Here is an 18,385-nt window from a genome sequence, read left to right on the forward strand (position 1 = left end):
CCCCTCTGGGCTCTCAGCCTTGGGCAGCTGCCAAGGGCTTGTCCTGGGAGGAGCCCAGTGCCCACCCAGTGCCCACCCAGTGCCCACCCAGTGCCCACCCAGTGCCCAGCCAGCCCCCAAAGCCTCTGTTCCCCTGGGAGAAACCAATCCCAGCTGGATCTGCTGGCACAGGTGGAATCCCTGAGCAGGTCCTGGCGCTGGCATTGAGGCTGCCCAGCACAAACACCCTGAGCTGGGCTGATCCTCCTGGTGGGGGGAACCCCAAGCCCAGCCCACACCGAGGGGCTCAGGGCCTTTCTGCTGCACAAAAACATCTCTCCAGAGAGAAAGGAGCAGTGCACAGCCCTGGCAACTGAGTGTGGGACACAGGATGCTCTGGGAAATGCTCCTGGGGGGCTCTGAGTGCCCCAGGGATATGGGATGTGGAGAGTTCCTGTGGCTGTGAACTGCCAGAGGGCAGGGATGGATGGGATATTGGGAATTGGGAATTGTTCCTGTGAGGGTGGGCAGCCCTGGCACAGGGTGCCCAGAGCAGCTGTGGCTGCCCCTGGATCCCTGGCAGTGCCCAAGGCCAGGCTGGACAGGGCTGGGAGTGACCTGGGACAGTGGGAGGTGTCCCTGCCCACAGCCATGGAAGGGACTCGGTGTCCCTTCCAACCCAAACCATTCCATGATTCTGTGGGATCCGTCAGACACCCCTGCTGGGATCCAGGTCACTTCCATGGATGTTTTCCCTCCTCACAACAGCAAATCAGCACTGGGGATGTCCCAGTCACAAGCCTGAAATACAGAAAACCCCAGACACTTTTTTTTTTTCCCCTAAAGGTTGTTTTATTGTAAAACCATAAATACAACACTGACATGAAAATCCTCAAGCAACGGATGCTTTCTTACAGTTACAGTTTGTCTTCTGCCTTGGCATCAATTCTGAAAAGAATGTTGCAGAAATATGTCTCTAAGGTATTTCCAAATAACCGAGCTCTGGCCTGGAGCGCTCGGCCCCTTTGGAAGCTAAGTGGAACTATTCCTCCTCTCTTGTGGAATATTTCCATTCAGACAGCAACAGACTTGTAAAAACAGCAACATTTAAACACCTTGATATTTTTTTTCTTTAATAATCCTTTTCATTTGACGTCAGTCTAAGTTTCAAACAGCACTGAATTTATTTAGCTGAAAAAAAACCCAAAACAAAACAAAACCAAAACAAAATCCTAAAAAGAAAAAAAAAACAACCCCTCAGAACTTGAGTTGGCCTCAAGCTTTCGCATATCACAATGAAAATCAGCAACTCAACCCCGTGCAATATTGCTCTCTAGTGAGTCATTTGATCCACACCAACAATACATGAGACTTCAAACAGGTTTTGTTTTGTTTATTAACACAGCAAGTGTGACATTAGATAACCTTTTAAATACAGTACATGGTACAGCGCGGGGCCAGCTGCCCACACGCTTCCCGTTATGAAGACAAAGCCAGCGGTGGCGGTTTATAAAAATATTGTGTTGCTACAAAAGTATAAATTAATGCTACCGGTATTAAGAAATATTAAACACATAAAACTTATAAGGATTAAGAAAAATATTCATTAATACCTGTAGAAAACTCTGGCCTAAAAAAGATATTTTTTGTATATTTTTTGTATATTTTTTTTTGTATTTTTTAAGATGACATGGTCGCACTCGCAGCGCGGGTGCTCTGTGGTATTGCCTAGAACATCTGCATCTACAGAAAGGAAGGAAATGCACACGAGTTACTGAGGGCAGGGAGGGCAGGAGGGGCAGGAGAACATTAAATCCTTTGCTTGATGAAACAAGAATTCAGCTCCCAGGAGGAGGGTTGGGAAATGGAACGTACGAGCGAGGAACAGCTTCTCTTTTCAGACTGGCTGCAAACAAGGATCTCCTGATGTTTGGTTGTCACCATGACACTGTCTGGCCACGGCGTGGACCACAATCCTCCCGGCCTGGGCAGTGTCCCCCCCGACAGCCTGGGCTGTCACCTGCCACCACCGTGCAGGTCACCTGCTACCAGCTGTCCTTCAAAGAATTCAAAAAAGGAGTGTTGAAGTACCAGTAAGCTTCAAGGGACCATGGAAAACAGCTCCTAAAACTGTTGCTCCTTCCAGAACACGTCTCCTTCCTTGATTGGGAAGGTCCTTCTACACAGCAAAGGGAAAAGTTACCCCTTCTCCCACCCCCGAACCCACTTGAAAAATCAATCCCAGCCTATCCACAGACACTGCAGAGACTGCCATGAGAACCCCCGGGAGGTGACAACAAGGATTCGAGGCCAGAGAGGCTGGAAGTGCCTTTTTCGGGAACTTTGGTTGTAAAAAGAAAGGGTTGGACGTGTCTGTGCTCATCAGCTCCAGCCTATAATATTCCCATCATTAAACCTGAGCTGCTCATCTGGGTCCCACCGTCAGGGATACTACAGGAAATCCTGCCAGGCATCATTCCTTGTTTCAGGAGCCAAAAATTCCAACTCAGCTGCCTCTGGATGAGGAACCCCTCAGGGTCTATGGGTACACCGTTGTCTATGTCAGCAAAACTCTCCTGTCGAGTTACAAACAAAGGACTCTTAACAGGAAAAAAACCTCAACTAAGCAGCCAAACTAAACCTGAAATTAAACAGAAATCCCACAAACATTCAATAGATAAAACTAAATTTCAGGGCAACCCACTCTCATTGGTTCACCATTTCTGGCCTAGCATAAGCAGACTGTCCCAGGCCTGTCCCGGAGCTCAGCTGGGCTCAGAGTTTGCTCGGGGACACTTCCAGAAGCCCCAGGGAGGTGACAGAGCTGTGAGGGGACAGGTCCTACACACAGGGAGCTCTTATTGCTACAGGGACAGGGTCAGGTCTGACACGGGGCACAGGGCTCAGCCGGTGGTTCTGGCATTCCCAGGGGATCCCACGGATCCCAGACCATGGTGTAGCACAGAAAAACTCCACAGAAGCAGCCAGACATTGAACACCCCCCCCACCATTGATCTGACAGGACATTTGCTCCTCCACTGGCAGCTTCCCCTCCCTGATGGAACCTGGCTGATGGATGCCCTGAGAGCTGGCAAGGGCTTGGTGCTGGTGATGAGTGGGAGGATGGGGAGGAAAAGGTTCTGTGAACCCTCCTGGAGGGATCTGGGCAGGAACCTGGCACTTCCCACCCCTACACACAGTTCCTTTTCTCTTGGCAAGGTCCAGCCATGTGTTTCATGGAGTGAGCTCCACTCTGCAGCCTTGTCTTCAACAACAGGGCTCAAAACACACTCCCCTCACAGACTCCTCCCAGAGGAACAGAGCTCTCCTCCCTGAAGAGATTTCCCAGAATCTGCCTTTAGTGTATTTTTTATTTTTCTCCCATTACTCCTAATTACTCCACAGGGAACAGATTGTCCTTTCCTTTGTGAATGCTCACAGGAGCTCCCGCCTCTCTCTCAGCCAAGAGGTGCAATCAGAGATCCAAGCCCCTCCTCAGCACAAAGCAGCACTCCCAGCCTTGGAGCACCTTCCTGGCTGCTCTTTTAATGTCTTTTGGTTCATCAGTAACACGGTGCTGCCTAGAAATGCCCAGGGCACTGTGGGAGCAGCAGGAGCTTCCAGTCTCCTGTCCTGTGCTCACCACGGCCAGAATGGAACTGGCCCCTCTGAGCAGACTCAGCCACCAGCACAAACATTTTTGGTAATTCCTTCCCATGCTAAACCTTCTGGGTTATTACAGACAGTTGGAGAAAAGCCACCCAACCCACCTGAGCCACACCACTGGACACTCCAATGCCACCATTTAGAGCTCAAGTCATTTCCATAAGTGTCTCCCCTCTATTTTCAGTCATTTCCAAGTTCTGAGAACATCTGCTGCAAATTCATTTGCAAAAATCACATAAGGGTCATGACTCCCTGAGCTGCTGCTGGACATCATCTCTGCCCAGCAAGCACAGATAAACCAGTGCAGGTGGTTTTTGTGGATGCTTAAACCAGTTCAGCTCAAAGTTAAACTGGCTTAACCAGCAATGAAGGAACAACTGAGTTAGACAAAACCTGAGCCCACAGTCAGCTTTCACAGAAAGTTTTGCAGATTGCACACTTCAAACCCACCCACAGCAGTTTCCTTAGCACAGACAGAGAGCTTGGACAGAAAGGGAAGCTCAGCTCCATCTCAATTCGACCCAGGTGCAATACACCAAGTCCATCCTGCAAGCCAAACACAACCAGTGACTACTGAGAGACACGGGAGACAACTCCTTCCTGACCTCCTGGCTGCTGCATCCACACAGAAACAACCTCCTGAAGAGCTCTGCCTCTAATCCACTCTCTTCAGTAGCAAGGATGTTCAGACAGGCCCTTCCCTCTTGGAGTTCACCGGGTGGCACTTGTTCCCCACCTGAAGGTCAGAATGCTCCCAGAGCAAACTGTGAAGCCAGGAGGGTCTGGAAGGTCAGGCACAGCCAGCAGCAGAACAGGGGGATGCCTGCAGGCCACACACCATTCCTGCACCCTGACACATGTCACACGGGACATTACAGGGAACCAACAAGCAGAAGTAATTCCCAACATGACCCACCAGAGGATGATCCCAGTTCTGAGGACTTCTCCCAACTCAAAGGGAGCAGAACCTCACACCAGCCCTGGCCAAACTCGGAGCCTCTCCTGAGCAGTCTCCCACCCCAGGACCAGCAGAGCTCCCTACAACACCACGGCCTCTCAGCCCTCTGGGGACCACAGAGCAGCCTGGGTTGGAGCAACCTGGCAAATAAGAGCTTCCACATTTCAGACCTTGGTGAAGTATTTTTGTTCCCTAGAATGTGAATTCAAGCCCGGAAGAAGGAAGAGGAGGAAAAGCTTGGCATTTAAGGTAAATGCATGTGCTACAGATGTGCTTCTCTGCTTTTACTGAGGCCTAAGTGACCCAGAGAGAACGTGGAGCAAGCCCAGCACAACCAGCTCCTCTGAGCTGGCCACACTGCAACCACATGCAAGAGTCGGGAAAAGCTGCACCTTCCTCACTGAGTCTCTGGAGAAGGGGCTGCCCACGCAGCCCCTCTCCTCACCACCTCTGAGAATGCTCTGGTTTAGGCCTTTAGGTTTTCTCTTGCTTTTCCAGCTGTTGAGTTTTTAAGTCTTTGGGAGAACCTCATTTGCCCAACATCACTGCTTAACACCCATCATTAGTGCAACCACAACCGAAGTTGCCTCAGAGGGGCAGTTTTTGGGACGGGGCAGAGGGCCAGTCCATCCCTCTCTTTGGTCAGCACCACAAGAAAACCCCTAGCTCTGGTGCCAAACCCACAGTGTGAGAAGGGAAAGGGGAGGTGGGATGGGAGGTAGGGGTGGCTGTGGCCTTCCTGCATGCATGCCATCAGTCTGCTCCACTGCTGGGCACAAATCCCTGCAGTTTGCCCGATTCTCAGTTCCAGGGATTTACAGCTGTGCTAACTCTGTCTGCCCATTTCCCATCCTCGATGCCTCGCAGACAGCATGAGCCCGAGTTCACAAATTCCACAGAAATCATCTACATGTCCCTTAGCAAAGGAGGGCTGGAGCTGTCTTTCCAAAGCAAGGGCTTTGCATGTTTCCCTGAGCATCAAAGAGCTCTCAGGGTCTCAGGTGAGCCACACAAAAAGGTGAAACGTGTCATTTGGAGGAGCTGCCAATCCTGATCCCTGTGCCATCAGCTGAGCTGTGTGGTACCTCTGTGCCCACAGCTAATCCTGTTTGGAGACATGCACCAGCCAAGCTTTCCTGCTGACAGGTACCAGTGGGCCCAGCACACATCTCACTCCCTCAGGGCTCATTTTTGTCTGCCACAGGTTTCTCCTGCCCTGCAAACTGCTGTGCTACCACTGGTGGCTGGGCAAGCAGGATTTGTACAGGACAAAACAAAACCAGCAAGAAGGAAAGCTGGCCCCACAAGCAACTCCTCCATCAGCCACTGACAGGGAAATCAGGAGTCCAAGAGCTTTGCCTTGGCAGCTCCCGTTCATGTGGCAGGTTGTGTGCCTTAGGCAAAAGCGTGACAGGTTAGGAGACAATGGTTTTGGTCTGATGGCAGTAACAGTGCTGAGGGTCAACCCAAACACCAGCCTCAAGGCAATGAAAGGCTGAAAGGGCTGGAAAGGGCAAGACAGCTGGTGCCAAGGTTTGTCCTCGTGAGCCTGGCATGGGGAAGGGTCCAGCGTGCAAACTGTGCCCCTGAGTCCTGTGGCAGTGCAGGTGTCAGGGAGTGCCTGTGAGGTTCAAGGCATCTGCACACAAAGCCTGAGAGATTGGGTTTGCTATTTCTCATGTCTTGGAACTTGTGACTTCTCTTACAGCCAGAGCTGGGCAGGTGGGATCCTGGTTTAACATCTGGTCAACAGCAGCACTGCAGAGAGGTCTCCAGTTTCCCCCTGCATTGCCAGCCAGCAGCAAACTCCCTGTGCTGCTGAAGGCTCCAGCCTGCTCTCAGCAGGGCCAGTCCCTCCTCCCAACCCTCCCACACCACTGGGGCCGCAGCTCCAGAGCTCCTGGGAGCAGGAGAGACTGCTGAAGAAAGAATTTGCTCCTGTTTTCCTCCAGGAGACAAGTCACCGCGATGAAAAATGCAGAGTTTGGCACCAGAGGTTGGGAATTGTCCAAGAGGCACCAAACCTGACAGAGCCTGTCCAGCAGCCCAGGAGCTGTGCCTGCAGGAGCTCTGGCCTTGGGGACAGCAGAGTGACCGAGATGCTTTGGGGTTACGGGGATCTCTAATTGCATTTGGGGTGAGCCAGCTAAGCGTGAACATTTCGGGGCTCGTGGCCTTCCTGGCCAGAACAGGTCAGCAACAGAACAAGTAGTGTAATGCACTGTAGGTATCAAAAAGACATTCGTGCCACTAGAGGAAACCATTCCAAACAAAAAGGGGAAGATATTCTTTGCACTCAATCAGGAGCACTTACATTCAGAAGGATCTTTGAGCCCATGCACTTCTCTAAGCTTCCTTCAAACCCCAGTTTGACAAAACTGGTGAGCTTTGTTCCCCTGAAAAATCATACACCTTGGTTTGTCCTTGGCCTTGGGAAGGGTGGTTTGTGTGTCACTGAGACTTTTTAACAAAAATGTTTAGGTACAAGGGTTCTCTGGCAGACCTGGCAAGCTCACCGGTGGCCCACAGCCACTTGTGCTGTCACCATTTGCTTTTCCTGGTTTCTAGGCTTTGCCACATAAACAACTGTTGTGGTTCCCACAAGAATATAATTTAATTGCAAATGGGCTACTGTAGAACAAGTTTGAGAACACCTGATGTACAAAATTCACAGAAAAAATAATTAACACCGGGAGTTCAGAAGAAGTTCTGCTGTAAAAAAAATATAAAGCCAAGAAACGTAACAACTACTGACAGTTTCTGCCATGAGCCATTTCTCTTAGTTTGAAATCAAACTTATAATCACTTGCTGCCATGTTAAACTCAAGACTGGTAGTAGAGACAGAGGAATAACTTTTCCTTTGAAAAAAAAAAAAAGGATATGGAAAGGTTAAAAATAAAATTAAGAATCAAAAACCTTAAAGCCTCCCTTCCTGATTTCTAAAGATACCGGTGTTGATGGAACACAGCTGCCCTGATTCACGCCCCATGCCAAGAAGGCTGCAGCCAAGTGCCCTCAAGGTGTACAGTTATTCAAAGGAGCAAAGTCCAGTGCAGAACTGGTCTGGTCAATGGAGTCTGATTATCCATGGCAAGATGGCCCAGGGACAAGAGGAAAGGTGGGGTGGAGGAGAAACAAAAGAAACTTCAAGTCACTTTAGATCTCAGCTGCCTGAAGACTTTAGAACATCAGCCTCCCATTCGTCTGCCCACTTGAAAACATTAAAAAGTCTGTCAAGTCCACACACTATCTATGGAAAGGAGCACATTCCTGGCAGAGGGCTGTCTCTCTCCTGTGCTCAGCTTTCCTTTCAAACTTAATTTTATATATATTTATATTTTTATATATATATAAAAAAGCACTTGGTTTCCAGGGGCATTCATAATGAGGTCCACAGTGTTTAGAACTTAAATTTCTTTTTCTTTGTTTGGAACAGTGTTTTAAAGTTTTGTTTTAATTAAAAGAAAGTCTTAAAGCATGTTGGACTTCAAAAACATGAGTTTGTTCATGTCTTCTGGACTGAGTAGCCGCCTCCTTTTGATCAAGAGCGCCTGCTCACACATATTTACACATTCGCTCCTGGCACCCACAGCAGGCACTGCTAAGAGCCAAAAGGCCAGCTTGGCTAGTTTCGTATGCTTTTGGGTAACACACGACCAGTACTGAAACAGGTCAGGGGTGGCCTGGAAGAGAGGTTCTTGCAAATAATCATAGACTTCACTTTTCCCAAACCAGTCTTCTTCCTGAGCTGCTGTGGCCTCCCCTGCTGCACGAGGCTTCTTGGTTGAAGGTTCAAATTCTGCTTCTTCTGCCCAGGACTCTTTCACCTCGTTGATCAGCTCACAGACCTTGCCAATGATCTCTTCATGCTGGTAGGGTGGGACAGGCCGCAGCTTCTGCTGAGGGTCCAAGATCATGGCTACCTTGTGTGCCGAGTGAACTTTGAAGTTCTCCTTCAGCGCCTCCAAGAAGAGGTGACAGAGTTTGCTGACCACACCAGCATCATTGGCTTTGGAAGTGAACAGTTTCTCCAGTTTGACGTAGGTGGGCAGCACCAGCTGCAGCGTGGGCCGGCTCTCGTTGCTCAGCTCGATCACGGCCTGTTTCACCGGCGCCAGGATGGCTGCCAGGTTGCTGAGCAGGTGTTTGTTCAGGTTTTGGATGAGGTTCATCTTCTTGGCCCTGCTGTAGAACTCGCAGATCTGCTCGTAGCGCTCGTGGACGAGCAGCAGGGAGTCGGTGACCGAGTTCCAGCAGGGCGGCGGGGAGGTCTCTTCCAGGGAGCCAAAGGTCTCCTTTGAGAGGCCCGTGGACCCCGCCAGGTCTTCACAGACATTCAGGAGCTCGATCACCTCGTGCATGTTGCGAGCCTGTAGTGTTCTCTTGTTGAGCACGCTCTGCACCACCGAGTTCAAGGCACAGGCCGAGCAGCGCAGGCACATGCCCGCCTTGGAGAACGCCGAGGAGTTGACCTTGCAGTCCGTCACGTACACCGTCCTGATCTCCGACATCACAAACTCCGACAGCACGTTCTGCACCCAGTGGTGGATAAAATCACCATTGTCTCGAATGTCTACGCCCTTAATGCCCAGGACGTAGCTCTTGATGTGGTTGCCTTCCACCTGGTAGGCGGTGAGGATGTAGCAGGAGTCGGGGCCGACGCTCTGCGAGTGGCAGGTGACCCCGATGCCGAGGCAGGCGTTGCTGCCCAGGGCACAGGTGACTTTCACCTTCACCTGGTTGTACATCCGAGGCAGGTGCTTCAGAGCCAGGGTGTTGAAGTTGCCCAGGATCTCGGTGACGGAGAAGGCACCGTAGCGAGCCCCGCTGTCCACCAGCGTCTGCGCCAGCTTGATGAACTCCTTGCCGCTGAGCACGCTGAGCGCGCCCAGGTCGGTGCACATGACGCGCAGCAGCCTCTCGGCGATGTTCTGCCGCTCCTTCTCCGGGATCGCGCTGTTCCCCAGAGAGCCGCTCGCTGCCGCTGCAGGGAAACACGGGCGGGCACAGAAAGGGCCGGATCAGCACCACCACAGCAGGAGAGAGCACAGGCACAAAACCATTCCCACAGACCCCCAGGGAGGGCAGCATGCCCAGATGATGGAAGAGACAACTCCACCCTTGGATTTGTTCCCCCAAGGTTTCTGGACTGAGGAACCCCCAGAGACAGGCCTTGCTCCTGCTCAGAACAGCAGGGAGCAGATCTGCATCCTGTCCTGGTATGGGGATAGTCACTACTCAGCCCAGATGGAAAGATGGATATCAAATCACAGATTCCCAGACTGGTTTGGGTTGGAAGGGACATTAAAACCCATCCAGTGCCACCCCCTGTCATGGGCAGGGACAACTTCCACTATCCCAAGCTGCTCCAAGTCTTGTCCAACCTGGCCCTGGACACTTCCAGGAATCCAGAGGCTGCACAGCTGCTCTGGGAACCTGTGCCTCTGTCACACCATGATGACTGGATTTGTTTTTTAACTCCAGGCCAGAAAGTCTGACCTTGGCTCAGAAGTTACATTCTTCCAGGAGTTACCAAATGCGTCTTCCTCACCAACATTTCCAACTACCTCAGGGTTCTTTGTTGCACTCCTGTAGTGGGAAGGGATGCTCTGCTCTGCCAGGTAGGACATGAATTAAGGGGAAGTCAAATACAGTTTGGTGAGGACAAGGGCCTTGTGCAGTGCCCATCACTGCTGCACCCCTGAGGCACTTGTTGGACAGGGACAAAGTGAGAAGCTGCTACATACTGTTGTTGGCGTTATTTCTTTGGAGCTGTGGTTTCCACTTTTCTTCAACCACGGGGAGAGGTGACCTGGGCTGCTGGCTGGAGGCAATGTTGTTCTCATTGTCAGCTGCGAGGCAAGAGACAGGGAGGGGTTAAAAAGCACAAAATAATGCTTAAAGCACAAAGAAGCAGAAACTACTCAACTGCTCAGCATTTACGTAGGGCTCCTTTAACTAAGGGGACAACAACCCACCACACTCTCTGTGGCTTTTAGGCAGCTTTCAGTGAGCTCACACAGCACCCTCAGGGGCCTTGAAACTGTCTTTGGACTCACAACCTATCACTTCCCAAAATGTGGCCGAAATGTGCCACATGTCTTTCTGTGCACCGGGGACATTGATGCCATCAGCACACCCTGAGGAATGTCTCCTCAGGAGCTGAAGCTGCACACCAGGAGGAATGGAAGCTCAGCCTGACTTGGGCCATTCATTTGCTTTCCAAAATGAGGTGGAACAGACACTGATCCTTCTCTTCCCTCCCTGCCTCTTCCTGCACTGCAGGTGGCTGCCCTGTTCTCTCTGCGGAGCACTCTGGTTTTCAAGCTGTGCTCAGCTCCTCTGGATCTAAGGGTCTCACTGCACACTTCACGTCTGGTTTCTTCCCCTTGAAGAGCAAGGCCCCATCTCCTCTGGGGCTCTCACTGCTGCCTCAGGCTGTAAACACAAAGCCAAAGTCTCTGGAGTGTGGACCAAAGACCTTCCCACCCTGAGGCTGCAGACACCAGTGCCCACAAAGTTTTTGTGTTTGTGCCCCCATTTCTGTTTTGTAACTGTGTGAAACATTTTGGCTGCCAGACTGATGGGATCTTACAAGAAAATGCAAGCAAGATCAGTAAAGTCTGTATTGTATCCATGTTTTCCTCTCCTGTGCCCCAAGAATTTCTCCCCACCCTCCAGAGGAAATTTTCTGGTTCTTTGTGTGCTTCGGTACGAAATGGTGCTGTGAAACAGGAGTGAAGGAACAGTGCACAATGAAATGGGCTGGAAGAGGAAGCAGAAAGATGGAGAGACTGATGACCAGGCTGAGCAGGATGGAAACAAAACCAAGGAAAGCAGAACAGAACATTTGCTCATCGCAGCTGGACTCATCACAACTAATTCTGGACACCGGTCAGACACACCTCTCTTTGAGATGGCCACTAGGGCTCCTTTTACACTCAGGGGTGCCACCCATTCACCCAGGCAGAATTGGATCCTCTCCTAGAGCGAGAACCACCATGGTGAGAACCACCTGAACTCACCTGAAGTCACCGACTCTGCAGTGATTTTACAGGGAGTGCAAACTGCCCAGCTCTGGGCAGAAAACCCTGAGTTGGAGCAGTGCCTTGAGGCACCCACAGCTCTGCCAGGCTGCTCTGGGAGGCCAGCAGGACACACAGGACAGGGCAGAGCTGCTCTCCTCCATGTGAGCCAGCAAGCTGGGAGGGCAGGGAGAACAGCAGGGCTGTGATGGAGCTCCAGTGCTCTCCTCCTTACCAGTCCTCTCCAGTGTGAGCAGCTCTGCCCTCCACTGCCAGGCACTCCAGACCAGCCCATCAACAGGCACAGGCTGCTCAGCCGCCTGTGGGCACTCCACTGGCACAGCCTGGGCCAATCCCTCAGAGCAATCCAGGACAGAAGACGACAGGACATGACCCAGGACAGCCTCTGGCGCTGCCTGGGGCCTGTGTGTGCCCGGGGAGCTCCCTGGCCATGCTGGGTACCCAGGGAGTGCTGCCAGGCCCAGGCTGCAGCCACAGGTTGGCTCTGTAGGTGTGCAGAGATGTGAAGAGCAGGAGTGGCTCAGAGGGCACCAGTGACCAGGTGTGACACATCACCTTTCCCCCAGCATCTGCCAGACTAATTGCTCTTGAGCCAGTGTCACCAGTGTCCTCGACTCCACACATCTGTGGGTGGGTAAAGGAAAATACTGGATGTTGCCTACTAACTTTGCTCATGGTCCAGGTCCTCCTTGTCTTGGTGAGGGATGGGTAGGGGGAGAAACCCCCTGCACTTCCTCACCATAACTCTTTTATCTATTTCCTAATAATAGGGGATTTATTATATACAAATATCTGCTGGCATTCAGTGTGGCATTAATGAGATCTGTACATTTCAGCCTCATCTTCCTTATCAGGCAGTCTGTGAACCATACAGATCATAGTTCTTAATTTTTCTTCATGCCTCCAATCCTTTAATCCAGGTTCAGCCTAGTCCTCTTTTTGTTTTTTTAGGCCTAGATTGTAGGAGGGGCATTATATGGCAGCACTCGACCTGAACAAAGTACTCTAAAGGGAGCCAAAGCTGTATATTGTTCAGTGTAATTACAGAACAAATTCCTCTGCCTGGTGTTCTGCTGTTCTATTTCTGCCTTTCAGCACCCAATTTACATTCTAATTGCTTCTCCTCACTGTGTAACTGCTTTATGAAGCTATAATCTCTCCTTATTACCTTCCAGCCTCTGGGCTCAGCCCTCTGAATGACTCAAGAGCCAGTATGTCCCTGATTTTGCTTCTGGAGGCCAGCAGCACGTTCCCTGGCTTCTGTCCCTCGTGAGAAGGGTCCAGGGGAGGCAGCACAACCACTGGAAGAGATCAGCCCTTTGCATTAGACAGGACAAACCAAACTGTGCTGCTGAACGCATGAACTGAGGGAGCATTTGATCCATACTGACTTCTTGGCTGTCTGCACCCCCGTTATGAAACATTCCTGACCAGGGACAAACCACTGCCATGCCTGAGTCCCCAGTCCCTGCATCCTGTGCCACCAGTTCTGCTGACCACTGCAAGGTCCCTGCACTCCCAGACTTCAGAGATGTTGGGGCAATGCTGTTTCTTGGATATGGAAATCCCAGAATCCCAGACTTGTTTAGGCTGGAAAAGACCTCTAAGATCATCCAGTCCAGTCATCAGCCCAGCCCAACACCACATTCCCCACTAAGCCATGTCCCCAAATGCCACATCCACGCGTTCTCTGAGCACTGCCAGGGATGGTGACTCCACCCCAAGCTCAGGGTGCTTGAGAACCCTTCTCATGTAAACCTCCCCTGGAACAACCTGAGGCGTTTCCTCTTGCCCTTGTCAGCTGCTCCCTGTGCAAAGCCACCGACTGTCACCTCACTACAACCTCCTGTCAGCCTGAAGGCAACAAAGTGCTGCCAGGGCACCTGCGGGCCCTGAGTCCTTCAGTGCTGTCTGCTGGCACAGAACCCCAGAGCTGGACACCCACCAACGCTGGCCACAGTGCTCCTGCCTCTGCTTTGGGTTTGCCCTCATCACACAGCAGCAAACGGCAGCACCACCCCAGCTACACACGGGGAGGGAGGGGAAGTGTGAGCACAGGGCTGCCAGGCACACAGTGCCCCGAGAGGGCACGGGAGGGGACAGTGGTCACACAGGGCACAGCCTCGGTGGCACTGCAGAAAGCAGCTGAAGAAGACACGGACACCCTCGCTGGCACTGCACCAGTGAGACTTCAGGAGGAGGCAGCCAGGCAGAGGATGGGACTTGCAAACAGAGCAGGGAGCAATGAGAAAACAGAGTTTACCAAGAGACTCCTGAGCTGGGCAGAGGGGATTTGCCCATTCACTGATGTGACAGGACCCCAGTCACAGATACTGCTCCCTCCACCCTGTTCTCTGGCCAAAGTAACCCAGGTGAACAACCACAGGATCACAGACTGGTTTGGGTGGGAAGGGACCTTAAAGCCCACCCCTGTGGGTCTCAGATTCAGTCAAAGAGAGAAATGGAGAGTTTCTAGCCAGGCAGAAGCCTGGGAAAGAGACAAAGAATTATTTACATTCTTCTCCAACTCTTTCCCAGGCTTCTGCCTGGCTAGAAACTCTCAGTTTCTCTCTTTGACTGAATCTGAGACCCACACACCCCTGCCATGGCAGCGATACCTTCCACTGTCCCAGGCTGCTCCCAGCCCCAATGTCCAACCTGGCCTGGGACACTTCCAGGGATCCAGGGGCAGCCACAGCTTCCCTGGGCACCCTGTGCCAGGGCTGCCCACCCTCATCCAGAGCCCTCAGCACCACACCCATGGGTCATTTGTAAAGAAGAAATAAGGAGGAAGCTGCAGGTAGCACTAGCTTAAAACATGCAACAGCTCAACACTCAGTGAGCTGCCCCTGTCCCCTCAGCTCCTGGGCTTGGTGTCACCAGAGCTGTGACTCAAAATGCTGCATTTCAGTCCCAGAGCCCAGAGCCAGAACAGCACGGTCAGGACACAGCGTGGAGGCAGCAGAACTGCCATGGACAACCAGCAGGGACAGCCCCAAGGCCAGGAGTGACGGCAGCCCTGGCCTGAGCAGAGTCCCCTGCTCCTCAGGGTAACACAGAGTCCCACTGCTGCACAGAACCCCCGTGCTCTAACAGCAACACCAACTCACACCTCCTGCCACAAAGCGCTCTCAAAGTCTCTGTGTAACATCACACGGATGATAAATAAAGCACCTGCTGAACAACACACAAAGCCTGCTCTAAGATTTGCCAGCAGGAGCTGAAATGGAGTAAAGGAACCTCATGGACGAAGAACTCAAGTGACACTAATTAAAATTAGGACTAAAACTAAAATAGAGAGCAAGATAAGAATTTTGATTAACATTATTACAGAAAGGAAAATATGCTTTCCCTCAAGCCTCTTGTCCTCCCATTCCACTTTCCTCAGAGCCTGCACTGCATTTTCATCTGCATCTCAACAGAGCAGCTATCTGTTGGAGAACACAGGTCTGTCAAAGGGGATTTAATTGTTCTTAAAACTGTGTTAGTTTACTTGAATTTTTATTCAAGAGGAAAAAAAAAAAAAAAAGAAAAAAACCTGCCAATATAAAATGAATTCTGTTTCTACATTTTTGAATATGTTGAGTGTTGTCTTTGAAACAGATTTGGCTTTGAAATTTTAAGATCATCTCTTATGTATCAAGACAGGAAACAAAAACAGTGACTTAGAAACAAAGCACTGGAATGACTCTTAAGAATTCTCATTTGTAGTTAGCTGAGAGGGAGCTGAACACAGCTGCTGAAATGGAAATTCTTCTTTTCAGAAGACATTTCAGTCCTTTGCAGAACTCCAGGAGACACAGGCACAGGACAGGATTTGTGTGGGCAAAGGCTCTGCTGCCTTGCTCCACGAGAGCCACCCCTTTGACACGAGGGGGATTTAACCTGCTGCAAGAGCTTACGCAGTGAGGAGTCTCTGCCTAGCTCTGGATAAAGGCAATGAACAGTGTGATGGACTCGGAGCTAGCATGGCACATTCCCTCTCTCCCTGCGGAAAGGAGCAATATTTACAATATCCCTGAGCCTATGTGCTCCAGCCTTGGAGGGATGACTGTGTTTGTTGCAGGTGAAATGACTGGGGCTGTGGGAATGGGGAGCACTGAGAACCCTACAGACACACATTGGGGTCAGCACCAGGCAGCAGCACAGAATTTAATTCTCCGCTTGCAGCGAGTCGAAGTGCCCAGCTTACCTGCGTGGGACTGCATGTGCTCCAGGAGATTGTTATAAAACTGGAACTGGATTCCACAAGCTCCACAGGTGTAAGGCTCTGTTTGGGAGAAATCAGTTCAGAAGAATTACACAGAGTCTGCAGGGAAGCAGCACAGGTGCATACCTCAGTGTGCAAGCTGTGGGCACAGCGGCTCCGCAGGGAGCGGGACAGGGCCCGGGCACGGCTCTGCCCCTGGGCTGGGCTGGGCTGGGCTGGGCTGGGCTGGGCTGGGCACCTCCTCCTGCTGCCCTTCACTGCCAGGGCACAGAGAGCACTGCAGCAAGCACCTGCTCTGTGTGTGGGCATCTCAGGGACCTGCACAAGGCTTTCTCCAGGAGGTTTGGTCAGGGTCTGCTAGCCCAGGCTGCTGCAGCCTGCCTTGAGTGCATTCCTGCTGGTTTTGTGCCTGTGATTAAAGCCTGGTGGACTCATCTTCCATCCAGTTCTGTCAGATTCCAGTGTCTGCTGCCTTTCCTGAGTGACACAAGGAGCACTGGGTAGTGACAAGTGCTGTAGTCAGAGGCTGGAGCAGTGCCATGGGGAACTCAGCTGGGGCTGTGTGGCTGTCACCAAGTGCAGTGGGACCAGGACTGGTGGGTGTCACAGGGCTGGGTGGCAGCAGGATGCCAGGGAAGCAGAGGGGAAGGACAGGAAGCACAGGAACCAGGCCTGTGCCTGAAGGCTGAGAGCAGAGCAGGGGAGCCGTGTGCCAGAGCAATATGGACGAGCTGGAGTGAGGAAAGGGCTGGGTGCAGAGCTCCCTCATGAGCTGAAATATACATTTAGCCCTGCTTTAAGTTGAAAGTGCATTTCTTCCACGGAATCAACCTAAAAGCAAATGTTTCCAGTTTCTTGTCTAAACAGTATCAGTAGAGTGCATTGGTTGACAGATGTGATCTCAAACTGCAATGCTGAAATTTGGGAACACTGGAATTTGCTTCTGTCCCTGCAGCCACACCAGCACTGCCACCTCTCACTGGGGCATTTTGTCCTGGAGCAGCAGAATGGACAAACATGTGCTATACAAACAATTCTGGATACAAATGCCTGGCACACGCACTGAGCTGGGTCTATTGCTACAATATTTCAGAAGTCTAGATCTGAGTTGGAAGAGAAAAACATATTCTGTATCAATGAATAAGCAGAAGCACCAGCACCCAGGATAGAAGAACCAAAACCCAGGGAAGCACAAGGCTGCCTATACCTTGTGAGAAGTCTATCTCAGGGAGCAAACCCCAGAATCCACCTCAAGGCTACAGAAATCGGTGAGGAAAAGCATAAAAGAGAGCATGAGCAAGTCTGTATAAGCTGTACTTTTATACTGTGAGGTTAAACCTTTCCCACAGAACTACAGCCTCTGGAATGATAGAGCCAACTCTGCCTGAAGTTGTGCTCAATGCTTTCACTCACTGTGTCTGCTTGTGATGCTACTCCTGGGCCTGCTGCAGCATGGAAGTTCGGAATTCGGTACTTAAGTAACTGTGCTTGTGGAAAAAAGAGAAGACTTGGACAGCTGAGTGGCACACAGGGATTTTAGTCCTTGGGAATTAACAGGGACTGGCTGTGTCGCTGAAATCATCAGTAGTGTGGTAGTGGTGGTACAATGCCACAAGAGATACAATGCAATCTAATTGTTTAGACTTATTTTTAATTGTCAGAGAGGAGAAGGCCCCCTGTGGGTGCAAACCATCCCCCTTGGGCTTGTATTTCAATGCCAAAGACCTGCGTGTTACACAGACACGCCTGTGCCTCTGCTGGAGCCCAGCCTGCTCAGATGGAAACCTCAAACTGAGGGGGTCTGACTGCCCCTTCAAGGGTCAAAATTAATGTGAGAATAATCTAATGACAGCAGGCACACTTCTGAGAGCCTGCTGAGTGCTGCTGACAGCTCAGAAGAGCTGTGACCCTGTCTCTCTCTGCCCCTGTGCTCTGCTGGAGAACAGATGCTGCTGTAGCTCAGTGCTGCAGCAAGGCTGGCAGCTGCAGGTGTCACCCTGCAGTCCCCTGGGCACTGGCAGCTCTGTGTGCTGCCAGCTGCAGGTGTCACCTGCAGTGCCCCGGGCACTGGCAGCTCTGTGTGCTGCAGCTGCAGGTGTCACCTGCAGTGCCCTGGGCACTGGCAGCTCTGTGTGCTGCCAGCTGCAGGTGCCACCCTGCAGTCCCCTGGGCACTGGCAGCTCTGTGTGCCATCACAGCTCAGCAGCCAGCGGCACTCCCTTCTGCCAGCCCTGCCTGCAGGGCAGAGGAGGAGGCAGGGGGGAAGCCCCGCTCACCACTGCGGTCCCAGGGCCCTTCTCTGCCCCACACAAGCCCCCAGCTGCCCTGGGAGCAGCTTTCCAGCACAGCACAGCTCTCCCCCAGCCCAGCTACAGCCTCAGCAGCAGGCAGACCCCCACACCAGCCAGCACTCTCCAAGCTGCACATTTCTCACACTCATTTTGCTCTCCTGTTTCACTCATACTTCCTTCTCAGCTCACTTTGTCTCCCTGAGCTGCTTCACCTCCCTCCTCCTGTATTCTCAG

The 18,385-nt window shown here is 51.7% G+C and overlaps 1 protein-coding gene across 15 annotated transcripts in view; it reads right to left on the minus strand.

Moving 5' to 3' along the window:
• Window positions 1–805: 805 nt before the first annotated feature.
• Window positions 806–18,385, minus strand: part of ZNF618 (zinc finger protein 618) — a 151,155-nt gene continuing 133,575 nt past the window's right edge. For 11 of the 15 annotated variants that reach the window (XM_072936765.1, XM_072936771.1, XM_030286947.4 and 8 more), the window contains 3 exons: window positions 15,843–15,920; window positions 10,352–10,456; window positions 806–9,588 (listed from right to left, as the gene is read on the minus strand). In XM_072936765.1, the coding sequence (XP_072792866.1) occupies window positions 8,075–9,588; window positions 10,352–10,456; window positions 15,843–15,920 (1,697 nt within the window). In that variant the 3' untranslated portion in view covers window positions 806–8,074. The remainder of the gene's footprint in view (window positions 9,589–10,351; window positions 10,457–15,842; window positions 15,921–18,385) is intronic. The other 4 variants (XM_072936769.1, XM_072936768.1, XM_072936766.1 and 1 more) reach the window with 1 other exon arrangement.

This window comes from Taeniopygia guttata, chromosome 17, assembly GCF_048771995.1.
Source record: "Taeniopygia guttata chromosome 17, bTaeGut7.mat, whole genome shotgun sequence".
NCBI classification, from domain to species: Eukaryota; Metazoa; Chordata; class Aves; order Passeriformes; family Estrildidae; genus Taeniopygia; species Taeniopygia guttata.